Here is a 13995-nt window from a genome sequence, read left to right on the forward strand (position 1 = left end):
GATGTCTTCTTGCAATATAGTAATTATAATGTAAAATATGAAAATTGAATATATGAAAAAAAGCGTGAAAATTTAGAAACAGAAGATTGCTTGGCTTTTGTGCTCAGTTTGAGGGCAAGCCTTCCTCATTGTCGGATCAGTGGTTCAAAGTTTGTAAGAGATATGTAATAGCTATAATTAAATGGGGGCTGGTGAAATAAGTCACAGTACATATAATTCCTCCTGGAGAAGAGTGGCAATTGTCAATCTGACAATTATAGACTTACTGATATTTCAGTGGAAGTTTCTGAAAAAGCTGTTATCATTCAAACAAAGGGCAGCTTTGCAGTAATTCTGTGCTAGCTGTATCTTAAATAGAATAATTCCATTTCAAGAGAAGGACAAGTAAAGAGGGGAAAGCTTCAACCAAAAATAGCTGAACCATAAAATATCCTAAATATATCACCATCTTTAGGTACTTCAGATGTGGACATTATTTTATCCACCATGCTACATGTCTTATAAGCGTAAGAATCTGAATAAAAGAAAACGTGTTAGAAATGTTGACTAGTCAGATAATTAGGGGCATCTACTTGAGCTGGTACAACAGCAGTAGAGCCATAGAGACAAAGAACTAATGCTAAAAGGTCAATGTTCACATATGACATTTCCAACAAGCTCTAGTCTGAACCAAAGGAAAGGAATCTGTTCTCGCCCCTTGACAGCATTCCACAGCATGATCCATGTGAAGTTAATGACATCAGTTAAAAAAGCTTCCACTGATATGAATGAAAACACTATTGCATATGCAGCCTATGTTAATGTTTTTATGCAATTTGGGTTTGGTCCTTGGCCATTTAAATGGAAGAACTCCCACTGACTTGTTCATATCTATTTTTTAATGGAGCTGAGAATTTTCTTCCTTGTTTATCCATTTTTCATGCATTCTTTCATGTATATATTTTAGAAGAAAAATCACTTTTTCCCCCTCAATTTTTATACATTTTGCTTTAAGGTATTTGGACTTCACCCAAATGCAGATATAACTTACCAGACCAACCTGGCTAATGAGACATTTAGTACCATAGTGAACATCCAGCCCAAAGACAGCAGTGCTAGAGGGGGAGAAACCCGGGAAGCAGTGGTGCAGCGTCTTGCTGATGAGATGCTAGAGAAGTTACCTCCGGATTATAACCCTCATGAGGTATGTGCAACTTTATAAAACAGGTGTTTTATGTATGCATGCATGTACATTTGTGTCTTATAAGTTTTATTGTTCTTCTTAAATTTAACTGGCATGTGTTTTAAAAATCTCTTAAAATTATGCATAGGTGTTTATAAGTCTGTTCTGGTTTATTATCTAAAATATTCCTACATCAGAAATATGTATTTCAAATTCCACAGTCCACTTAACCAGTCACCTTAACTCAGAGGCCCATTAAAAGCTTCAGAAATTTCTTGCTCTCCTTAGTAGCTTACCAAAGGAGCTTGGTGCCTTTTTCTGAAGGACTGGTGATCCTATTGTGGTCATAGCATTCAATTTACCTACTCCCATTATGACACCACCATGATGACAAGTGAATTTTATCACTGACCTTTTCATGCTCCAGATTTTTTGGGGTCTGAGCCATAAGAGGTATCTTTGTCAATGTTTTCTTGCATTTTTAATTAACAGTCCCATTAAATGGAAAAATCCAGCACAGAGACTTGCATCAGTTTATAAGTGGGTTCTGCTCTCTTGCCTGGTGTTCCCTGAGCAGTAAATATTGAAACCCCCTCATTTCCATGATTTTATTCTTTACAATATTCTTTGCATTGATAGTGCCCTTTTTTCCCCCACAGTTGTAGTTCAAGCTTGTAAAATGCTCAATATTAATTACAACTTGCTATGCATGCTTTATTTTCTTCTCTGGCCAGCTTAGAATGTCCACCTAAGTAACAACTAATAGTCTTGGGGCACTGGCAATATTTCCTGTCTTCCCTTCTACTATTAATCTCAAATTTGATGTGTCTTGTATAAATAGCCACTTTTGTACTGTCATAATTCAACCTGGAACTTCTCTTTTCATTCCCTTGTTGTCAAGTTACTTGCCGTCTACAACATTTTTTGGTGACATTTTCTACCATCTATCTCCATGTAATTTTTCCATTCATCCCTGCTTGCATCTCTCATTTTGTCTCCTTCTTATTGAGTGAGTCTTAATAATAATATATAAATAATTTTTTTGTAGAATTTGATTAAGAATGGAGTCAGTTTTCTAATTTTCATATTATTATTTAATAGTGAATAAATATTAGAAGCAGAAAACAAAATAAAATAGAAAATAAAATAGTAAGTGTAATAATAATAATTAATATAATGAATGTAATAATTTTCATGTTGGATCTACAACTATCATTTACACCTTAAATTGTTCTCAGTCCTCCTCCCTTATCCTTCTAAACAGGGTAAAACTTTTTCATGGAACTAGGTTCTTCTAATTTCATTCCACTTCTTAATTATTTTTTCAGTTTACCATAGCAGTAAATACTGACTGTCTGGATAGCATGTATGCTTTTGCAATATTTGTAATATGTATATTGAGCTATGTTTTTACAATATACTTGCTAAATCCTCCAAAGGACTATTTCTTCAATCCCTTGTTAAGCTGCCTACTTTTTTCCTCCTGAAGAATTTTTAATACTTAGAAAACATCAATAGTACTTACTGCACTTTACATTGCAACCAGAGGGTAGTCTTAACCTCAGGTTTTGCCCCTGGGAAATCTGTGCAATACCTTTTAGTAATGTAAAATGCACACACACTTGTTTAATCCAAAATTCACTTCAAAATGGTTTGAACAAATACAGCTTTTCTCTGGCGTTTCTTCCCTTTAATCTTAGGCTCATTCACTTTCCTTCTTGGTTTAATCACTGAGGTTGTGCACGCAAACCACATGTAGGGGATGCCTCCTCTTTTCAGTCACTTCATCAAGTCTTAGCTTTGGAGACCACCAGTTTTGGAGCCACGGACTGTAGTTCAGGGCAAAGGGTCTGAATGTTCTATTTTGGACGTTCCATCCTTCACTCTTAACTTGTTTCTATTTTATTGCTGTATTTGGCTATAATACAAAATATTTAATGTGACTGTATTAAAAAAAAAAAAATCAACACCAATTGTTTTCACTGCTCTTGCGCTCTCATCCTCAAGAAGTATGACAAACTATTATCTTTTCTCATGACCTGCCAATCATACATGAAGGGTTTTATTTTCTTATAAGCAGTCATCATTACTATGGTGCTCAGAATTAGCATTTCTTTGCTTCAGTACTATTTCTCTTACATCTGTGAGCTTCAAAGGAAACTTCTTTTCCTTTAATTTGCTTGACACTTGTCCTCTTATGATTCAACCAAGGTGATTTGAGTTTGTACAGAGGATGTGCTGTTGGATCTACTTTTGTCTTCTGTATTTTTTGTAGATACATTCTGAGTTCAGTAAGTGCAGATACCACCTCTTCCTGGGGATATCTAATTTTCTAATGCTCGGTGCTTCTTGATCTGTGAATTGCACTTCACTTTGGTTAATCGTACCACTCTGTTTACGTGCCTTTCTTCAGTCCACACTACTGATAGATGACACAGTACTTTTCCATAGAAACATCCAAAAATTATGCATTGTTTCTGTAATACGGTAGTAATTCCTTTGCTCTGACCATCTAGAGGATATCCTCTGTTCATTGTCCAAGAGTTTTTATTGCTAATAATGTATTCCTCTGTGTATCTCTTGGCTATCTCAGCTGCTCTACAACTTCTACAGATTTTACTTTTGTAACATTATGAGATTTGGTGTTGTTTCTTCTGGACCCTGATTTTTCAAGATTTCTTTCTTCAGTCTGCTTAGTGAATTTATCTTTTGTCTCTTCCTCTACATTTTGGAACTTGTCTCATTCTCTGTATTTTAGAACTTGATTTGGTCTATACAAATTTTTTTCTTTGTTGTAGGGGAGTTTCCCTTTTCTGCCATTGCATCCAGTTCCATGTTTTATGTGTTGCTGATGTGCCAGGAGTGTGGCCACATCTACACAATAAGCAAACAAAATCTGTATCAAATGTGTTTCCCACCTCTACTGTCACTCCATTGTCCTGGAACCTCTTCGAAAGCATGGCTGGAGTAGGCTGTAAAGAATTTAATTTTTAAACGCAAATTTGCATAAACTGAAAAAAACCCCATACCCACATGACTAAAAAACCAAAATAGAAAAATAATGCTCACTAACATATAAACAAGAATTTCATCAATCAGAGCAGAAAAGAAAGGAGAGTTTAGGTATTCTCTGAGGGGAGAAGCAACAGAGTTTGGCAGAAGTTACAATATGGCAAACTAAATTATATTTGCAGGTATAAGGAGGGAAATGGATTGTGTAATTACTTCCTGTGATGCCTGAGAGAGAAAAAAAAAAAAAAAAAAGAAGAAGATGAGTTCTGTTTTTTGTCAATTTAAGTCAACATTTGGTCATTCAGGACATTGTTACATACTAATCAGTTGAAAAAATCTGAAAAAAGATAAAACCAATATTCTAAATTGTAAGAGACTGAGGGAATGTGTCAGAAAAAGAGTTTATATGCATGCCTCATTGGAAAAGATCAGAGAAACTTTCATTAGTCCTAGCAGTGGACCTTGGGTTTGCTTTTAGAATAATATTGTGCTCCAGTAATGCCATGACATGTTAATCTTTGAAAACTTAGGTAGAAAGATACTATCAGTGGAGAAAAGGAACAAAACATTTTGGAAACAATGAAGGTAATTAAAATCAAATTCTTGTCAGGGAAAGTGGCCGGTGCCTTTGCTACCTTTGATCAGTCCTTGTGGCTCCCTTTAGGAAGTGTGGAGTGAATTTGCACAGAGCTACAACCCCAACAAACTGGGTTAGGGACAGATGGTACCAAAACCAAATATTTACTGACATTCAAAGCTCTGGATTGTATTTTCTCTTGATATATTGTGAATCCAGAGAAGTTTCAGGCTGTCACAGAGAGGCTTTCATTTCTCAATTATTAGCCTTCGGCAATGACTTCTGTCTCAACAACTTTCAAAATAGGGCAATCATTTTACTCCATGATATATGCTGCTTCTTTTGTTGTTTTGTTCTGGTAATGCTTCTCACCATTCCAGTAACTTACCCAAAAGAGTAGAACAAAAACATGTCACCTTTGCATGCTTTCTCAGCCTGTGGTTTGACACAGGTGATGGAAAGGAAAAATAAACCTTCCTCCTGACCTAAGACTGTCCTCATTTTTCTCAGAGTAAGAATTCTGCTTTCATGACCTCTTTTGCTTCTGGGTCTCGCCTCGCAGGTTACAGAGAGATTAGTGGTAAAATTATTAGGTCCAGTCAGTCCATGTGAGTGAAGACAGGTGCAAGAATAAATGTCAGCTTGTCACACAGAGAAGTTTACAATGAAAATGATCCTCACATCTTGAAAAAACAGGTTTCTGGGGGATAGCAAGTAGCAGCGGTTTCTTTCCTTAATAGTTTTTTTAGTATTGATTTAGCTGTAATTCCTCTAAGGCTACGGCTACATTAGCAAGCACTGCACGGAAATAGGGATTTGTCTGAGGACCCCGGGCCTTCGTTACATGTTTTACTGGGGAATTTGCCTTGGTCTAACTCTGGTCTGGGCTTGTAGGCTGAACCCATTAGTAACTGATGTACCTTAGAGTCCCTGAAGCACGCCTTTTGGGTTAGTTTGATTTGAAGCTAAGACCTTTGTGTGCCTGGAATCTAGTTTTCAGTGCAAGTTTTTTGCTACAAAAAAACCCCCAAAATAATAAAAAAATCAGGGTCTGAACTGAAACACTGACATAGATGATTCTGTAATGTGTCTCTGGTTTGCTTCTCAACGCTATCAGATATGGTGGTCATCCAGCTCTAGAGTTTCTTCTATTTTCTACATATTTTACTGTCTGCTTCCTTATGTACAAGGAAGGGATCCTTGACATCCCTTGGAAAGAGCTATGGATTCTCCATCTACAGAGTGATGGACTTCCCATTTCTGCTGACAAAGAATCTAGCAAGTAACTATATCTGATTGAAAATAATAGCATTTACTGAAAACCATATTCAGTCACTACTTCACTACTGCAGTAACTTCATCAATGATCATGACGTGAGTTCAGCAACTACTTTCCTACTGATGGCCCTATAAAGTATGTGCTGACAAAGAAATTGGTGACCTGAGGACAGTTAAGAAATATGCATAAAGGATTCTCACACAGTAGAGATATGCATTGCAAAATCATGTAGACAAAGCTATTAAAATTCTGATTGTAGCAGCTCCTTTCTTAAATCACATTGTTTTATGTTAGATGATAGCTGTTTGCAAAATGAAAAGGGGATGTTCTAAGTGGGCTTTATGGAATTAGTATATTAATCTCAGAAAAGCTATTATGGTTAATGAGTTTAGTCTTTTGAGGTTTTTTTTTTCCTGAGAGTCAGTATCCATATCTTTATGTCATAATAAATAAAGCACAGGATGTAAGACATCTGATTGCTTGATAAGAAGAAATCTAATACAAAACTAGCTAATCATACTTCAGTGCTTGTATTTTATAATTAGCAGCAAGAATTCCAGGAAATGCACTATGTTATACCCAGTAAATCTCACCATCCATCAGGACTGATTTGTATTCAATAAAGTAAGAAGTATGTAATATTTTTTTCAGTTTTGATATCTGATTATGCTTGGTGCTCCAGACTGAGTATTGTGAACATACATAGGTTGGATTAGCAAATTTTGGCTTTATTGGTTGGCTCCATTATTCAAAATATTATGAGTGTTTTTGTAGGTGCATGAAAATATGTGAGTCAGTGTGAAGAAGAATGTGTAAGTTCTGAGAATTCACTAGTTAACTTGTACAGTAGTTGTACTAGTTAAATCAGCACAGTAATATTTTAGAATCTTTATTTCATGACCTCTTTGTAGATTCATAAATATTAATATTTTGGAAAATAGCCCCTTTAATCACTTCTTCCATACAATTTTTCCTCAAATGGGAAAATTCTTCCTCTAAATGATCCTGAAAAGGAACACATGCTTTGTGGACTAGAAATAAGAAGTGTATTTCTTATTTAAAAGATAAAATGCATAGACTATATTCTGTATAACTCCTTTCTTATTAATGGCATGCACTAGACTTCTAAGTATTCTGAAAATAAAAATCAAATGCTTTTACATTTTGTCAGCAAACAAAATTACCAATTCCTGTGAATTTTTCAGAAAGCAGAAGGCTTTCCTGGATTTTGTATGAAATAATCAGAATACATCATTGTGTGGATTATCCAAAAACTTCATTGCCTCAGCTCAAGTCTTGTAATAGCTGATTTAAGTATTTTTTTCTCTTTCACAGGCAGGACACATTAACTCAGTCTGTAAAATGTACTGTCACACTGCAAAGCATTAGCATAATTGGCTGGCACCTATTTCTTGGACATTCTGTCTGACAAACCCATGGGTCCTTGTGATTAAAATATGATGTATAACCTTGCTGATAGCTGTCTCCCAGGAAGATAGCAGAGAAAGTTGAGAAAGAGTATTTTATTGGGCTTGGAGTTGAAATTTAAGGTTTGGAAGTTGCCAAAGCATTTGTATATTTATACTAGTGATTATAACTACTCATCTGCTGTATGATGTTCATCTTGCAGAAGTTTGCTATTCATGGTAATAATTAAACCTTTAGTAATGTTTATTATTTGTATAAAATGTATAGTATTCATAATAATGTATACAATGAGATATATGAGCTGGTGACTTTCTAAAAGTGGGGAACAACTCTCAAAAGTCTGAACACTCAAGTATTTTGGTATTGTGTAGGGTAATCAAGAATTTTGGTACTGTATATGGTATAGGCACCATGATTTTTGCAGGTGCCATTAAAGCCTCTCTCATGCACTGTAGTATACAGTGATCTTTGATACATATAGAACATGCAGTGCATGTCTGAAGCACATTCCATACACATCATATGCAAAAGCAAGATGGGGAATGCTGTTGCCAGTGTTATTGTGATATGTCCTTAACCAACACAGACAACTGATTCCATTTTGAAAATATTCTCTGCTGAATTTGAGAGAAACTGTTATCCTTAAAAACTTAAAAAGGCCAAAGGCTTCTACTTGCAAAATGATGCACATAATTGTGTAACAGATTTCTGTGGCATCTGTATTATTTCTGGCAATCTTGCCTCTCTAGTAATATATCCATGAGCATCTTGTCCTATGAACAAGTCACATGCTACTGAAAGTAGCAGTTTGTTCATATCATTGTGCTTGTTAAGTGGAACTCCATTTGTTGCATTATTTCAGCTCAGCAGGGTAAGAAAAGGTGAGAAAGTTCACCCAGCACAATTTGGAAATACAAGGAAGTTACTATCAAATGGTGCTTTTGTATGGCATGAGGGTTTTTTTATTTTAAGATCTAAGACCCTGCAGCCTAACAAGGACAGAAGGAACTGCTGTGTCCCTTCAAAAAGAGGGAACTTTCCCTTCTTAGAATGATGGAGGAGCTCGTTCTGGTAAGCTAATGAGTCACAGTGTGCTAAATCTTACAGTTGGCACAGGACTTGAATGGCCATCTGTTACTAAAATGTTTCTTTTCTGAAAATGTTTTTGCTTTCAAAAATTATTGCATGGGAAACAGGAGATTAAATTTTATAATCATTGCACTATTCTTTTTTAGGTGAAAGCCCAGCTTCAAAAGATGGGAGCTTTTCAGCCCATAAACATTTTTCTCCGTCAAGAAGTTGATCGGATGCAACTTGTTATATCCAGAGTTCGAACTACACTGACTGATCTCAAATTGGCTATTGATGGTAAGCTGCAATATCAAAAATTGTAATTAATGTGCAATATTTATTACTAGAAGTTGCTTATACCATATAACTAAATAAGTGTTTCTCCTCATTTCATTCCTTCTCTTTTGTTCCCTCCCTCACACAGTTTTTCTCTTTTTCTCTCTCTTTATCATATGACCACTAATTCTAGTCCTTAAAATCTCTGGATTGCCTCTCTAAGGACACTCCATCTAAATTTATTCTGCATGCATGTGCTCCAGTATTGCAGTTCGTGTCCCTCAGCATTACTTTACTTCTGTGATTCTCTCTAGGATCCTACAGAGCTCAGAGGAGCTGAATTGCGTGATTAAATCCACGGGTCGTGTACCAGAGTCATTTATGAAATTAAGCTGAGACATAATGATATAGAACAAGGTAGAAGTGTTGCTGCTAAGTAATTGAGAGACAGAGAACTCAGGAGGCAAGGTGATAAAGACTCTAATTTAAGGTGAAATTTGACATTTCTGTGAAACTGGTTATACCAAATGGCATCTCTAAATGGAAGTTGAAGTGAGTGGCAGTGTCAGTCAAAAGAGAGACAGATAGTTCTTCTTTTAGGCATCACAGGAGGCAGAAAGCAGCACTCTGTATCTCTCACAGACATGAGTATTCGGCTGAAAGTGAGCAATGGTGAATGAAGTTAAAATAAACCAAGAGCAGAGGCAACTAGAAGCAGATGGAAAATTTGATCAGAAAAGGAGTGAGGAAAAAAGAAGGGATAATGATGTTGCCATCTGCTTTTTGTTTTCACTTTCTGTTTTGCTCATCTGCAAGAATTGAAATGCCCAGGAAGGAAGGTGTACTGTTGCTCAGCCAAGCTTCTTGAATTAACAAATTAGAATGAAGCAGGTTGATTCCACTGGTAAAGCTCTCACACAAGTCTGCTGTTCTCTAGCAGAGATACAGAAATTATCTGAGACAGCAAACTGTCCTCACAGGAAGCAGGTCAGAATGCCTCAGAATTAGTCCCTTCTGACATAGCTGATGGCATTACTATAATCTGCCTTACTGGTGTTCTGACATTGTCTTTCATGAGGGGAGATATTTTTAAATTTGTATTTTTATTACATAAGGGTCAAAAGGGATTTTTTTTCCCTAACATTTGTATGATGCACTAAGACAAAAATGCATGCTTCAGAAACCTCATGCCTATAATTTGAATCTAGGAGAGAGGTTCATAAATGTGCCCAAACTAATAATCTTTCATTATAATAACATTATACTTAAATTATGTAATAACATATGCAAAGATCAAGCTGGAAAAAACAATTGTCCTCTCTTCCTGAGCTGAAAATTCCCTTTCATATGTGAATAGAGTTCCTTTTCAAGTAAATAAAAAGAATATTTTCCATCCAGGAAGGTGTTAGTCTTTCCTTGATTGTGGCAGATGTATTTAAATTCTCAATATGTATAATAGTCTTCAGAGGGGTGGAGGACAAACATAATTTATTTGCACTTCACATCCAGTTCCACAGTGGGCACAGGCCTCTGCCAGATGTTTAATCAAGTTAATGCTGTAACTTTCATGCAATTCTCTAAAACATCATTTCTTATGGACAGGAAAGTTAAATATAGTGGAAAATTGCTCTGAAAACAAGATTGGATGTATAGTTAACAATAACAATTAATGGCTTCTGGCATGTTCATCAGGTGCATATGGCAGACTGTTAATTAGGGGATGGAAAGAACATTTAGGCACTCTGCCTCAGCAAAAGGGAAAACCCCAAACTGTCTCATACCAGATTCTCTCCAAAACTAGTCAGATGCAATCTCAGGTCATTTGAGGAGCTTCCTTTTCTTTACAAAGAGGTAAACTGATGTGCCTGCTCAAACAGGTCATGTAATTTTTGACACCTGCCCTGCTCATGTGTCTGGCTCTGGCTTCGTAAGCCTGCTCCCAGCACCCAGTTTTAGCAGACCTATAATTTCAAATAAATTTGGTGTTTAAGAATATAGTGTGTCTTTAGACCGTGAATGGAAGTCTGAATATCTGATTCAGTAATTTGGATGTGAATGGATGGACTTTGTTATTTTGATGTTGCTCACCATGCTACATTTGAGGTAATGTAAAGCCCTCCGCAGGGAGAGCCCATGTGCAGCTGTACATGAGGGATGGAGAAGGAATTTGCAGACACAGTTTTGTCCTTCTACGCAGAGGACGGATTAAGCAGTTCAGCTTTTGGGAGGGGTGAGGATGCTCAGCATGTGTCCAGCATGTTTGTTGGCAAATATGCCCCAGAAGCTTGCATCTCCACCAATAAACTTTGCTGCCCAGAGGGATACTTTTTCTGGCTCAAATCGTAGTAATTAGATTGTAGCTGCACTTTGTACTCTCACTTATGTCCCAACCATTACTTCTGCTTTAATTACTTATTGATTGTCCAGAGTTTATTTCACAGTTGGCATAATACAGAGCTTAACCATAAATCAGAACACGGCAGTGATGGTTTTCCTCTCGAGTGCTCTAAATAGAAGCCATGTTCCGAACAGAGAAATCTTTTCAGAGACAAGGAGAAGTAAGACATGGGGTTTGCACCAAAAATGCCATGTCGTAATGCGTTTTGAGCAGCAGATCTTGAGCCCCTGTCAGAAAATGACCATTCTTCGTAAGGCAGTATCTGAGCTGTAGAGTTCCTGTGTACTTATGTCCTGCTTCTGGCAGTGTAGAGGCCTCTGGCACAGAATACTGATCCTCCACTCTTAATTGTTAAGTGGGTACCTCACATCCCCTCTCCCACTAGTGAAGATGGTGTCTCTAAATGCAATTAAATCTAATTGCATCTAACCCATCCAGTTATTTCTAGCCTTTCAGAGTTTGCTAAAATTTGTTTGTATGTGGTCTTTCTGTAAGATTTTATGGGGTTTTCTTTATTTTCTTTATTTTTTCCATGCACTGAATAAGAGTGGAAAGCATTTTGATGTCTTCTCTTGGTGAACAAAGTGAGAAGAGAGATTCTGTGGGAGTGTTTTCATGAATGAAGTGGAGCATACTTGTAGTAGCACTGAAAGTGGGTATCAAATGGCAATGGAAATAAGCACGGCTTTTAGTTTGATTTTAATCGTTATTCTTTTTAACCCACTTAAAATTGTGTTTAAGGGCTTCTTGTGAAATAAAAAAAAAATGCTTAACTCATTTACTTATATCTAGGTTCTAATTTGGTCATAAAACTTCATCCACTTGGTTCTGGTTTCTGGTACCTTACAGATTTGTGTTCTCAATCTAATCCTTGGGAATTGCCTAAATTGCCTATTTCATGAGCAAGTGAAGAACATCTGAGAAACCTTGGATTTATTAGTCTTTTCATGTAATATGTTTGCCACATGATCACAGAACTCCCACTGCTATTTGTACAGTATTTGCAGAGTTAGGAGAGAAAAGTCCTTTCCTGATAACATACTTCCTACAAATACAGCAGTTCTATGGCAATGTAGTTCTACACATGCTATAGGAGTTGTGTAGGGGTTTTATGTCATCTACACAAGCTTGTGTGTGAAGCCCAAGGTAAAGATTCACTACTTTTTTTTCAACTCAGAATACCATGAAGTTGAAAGTAGCATTTGTATCATGATGCTGCAAGGAATTTCTGTTCATTGTATGTAGCACCTTATGAGAGGGATACAAGTGAAGTTCCAAAAGAGTCAAAAGAGGTAGCTGGTAATTTATTTTAACCTGCATGGTGAAAAAGTGAAGCTCAGGAAACTAGTCTTGCCAGAATGCACAGGAAAGGTAATTTCCCATGAAAGGAAGCAGTATGGACTCATTCCCCCTGTCTGGCTAAGTTCTTTTTTGACTCGTAATAGTATAAGACTGCTAACACTAACACAGTTTTAGTTTGGCTTGCTGACAATGGTAATAGAATTTTGGCCTGAAGGATCTTGGGCTCCTGCCTTGCTAGGTTCTACTGTGTGTGTGTTTGCTCTGTGTGTGTGTGTGTGTGTGTGTGTTTGAGGCTTGCAAGGATCATCACTTTTGGATGAGGATTTTTATTTGAAAAATAGTTACGAGTGCTCAGTGAAGACATGAATGGAAAACAATGGGGAGATAATTTGAGGAATGAAGGGGTTGAGTCTAGGGTGTCTTGTGTTGTAGTTACTCTTGGCTCAGCAGCTCTCATCCATTATTTACTTCTCATCCTGATAAGAATGCCAGAATGCCTCTTGTTGTTTTTCACAGTGTGGCACATCATTTCTGGACTTCTTAATAGGTGTTGCATATGCTTACCATGATGCTGGCTGGGACAACTGTTTAGAAACACACACTGCACATTAAGGACAAACTGCAGAATAGAGTTTATCTGTCTGTTGTATTGCTTTAGCTCAGGGTAGTGATTTGTATTTCTTTTTTTGTAGAGTTGTGTATGGATTTTCATCCTCAAATTACTGCTTTAAAATTTTTATTTTCAGTCTTTTGATGGAAAGGATTCTTCAGACAAGAGCTGAAGTACTGGAGATAGTAAATTTTCATAACAATTTACAAGGTTACTTTCAAATCACCATCTTTCTGACTGAAGGATTTAGCTATTGAAGAGAAGTTAGGATTTTTGTGAAAAATTTCATGCTACTCAAGTTTCTTAGCTCCTCTCATCTCTCCTGACTTGAAGAATTAAATCAGAGGATTCTGCACCAGAAAAGAAAGGTGGGAAACAAAGAGAAAACAGAGCAGGAGCAAAGGTTAGATACAGCTGGAGAATACCAGTCTACAAGTAAAACACAGAGAGAGTGTTGTGCATTGCAGGTCTTGGCTGCTTGTTTTACTCTTCCTGCTCTAGAGCTGGAGCAAAAGAAAGTGACAAACAGTTGAGGGGCCTTGGGATTAATACAACATCGTGGAGTTAAATCACATTCTGAGAACTTCCTGGGAATTACCTCCAAATGCTGAAGTGCCCACGTACTGCAAGTGAAGAAAGAGAAAAATACCCAAAGAACTGCCTGAAGCAAAGGAGTCGATCTCTATCAGCACAGCAGTGGTGGTCACAGAGCTGGCAGAACCATACTAAAGCTTGTGGGAAAAAAAAAATAAATTAAGTTTTAGGTATAGGAAAATGTACATTAGCTTTTATACCTTGTGTATTTGGGTAGAATAATTTAAAAAGCTTTGAAGGAAACACAGGCAAGTGTTAGCTGTTGCCATAGGGCAGAAAGAGAAAA

At 36.7% G+C, this 13995-nt stretch overlaps 1 protein-coding gene across 1 annotated transcript in view; it reads left to right on the plus strand.

Moving 5' to 3' along the window:
- Window positions 1-13995, plus strand: part of LOC120747561 (dynein axonemal heavy chain 5-like) — a 149713-nt gene that overhangs the window by 125665 nt on the left and 10053 nt on the right. The window contains exons 72-73 of the mRNA XM_058420799.1: window positions 995-1183; window positions 8694-8826. Of these exons, the coding sequence (XP_058276782.1) occupies window positions 995-1183; window positions 8694-8826 (322 nt within the window). The remainder of the gene's footprint in view (window positions 1-994; window positions 1184-8693; window positions 8827-13995) is intronic.

The sequence above is a fragment of the Hirundo rustica genome, chromosome 1, assembly GCF_015227805.2.
Source record: "Hirundo rustica isolate bHirRus1 chromosome 1, bHirRus1.pri.v3, whole genome shotgun sequence".
Classification (NCBI taxonomy): domain Eukaryota; kingdom Metazoa; phylum Chordata; class Aves; order Passeriformes; family Hirundinidae; genus Hirundo; species Hirundo rustica.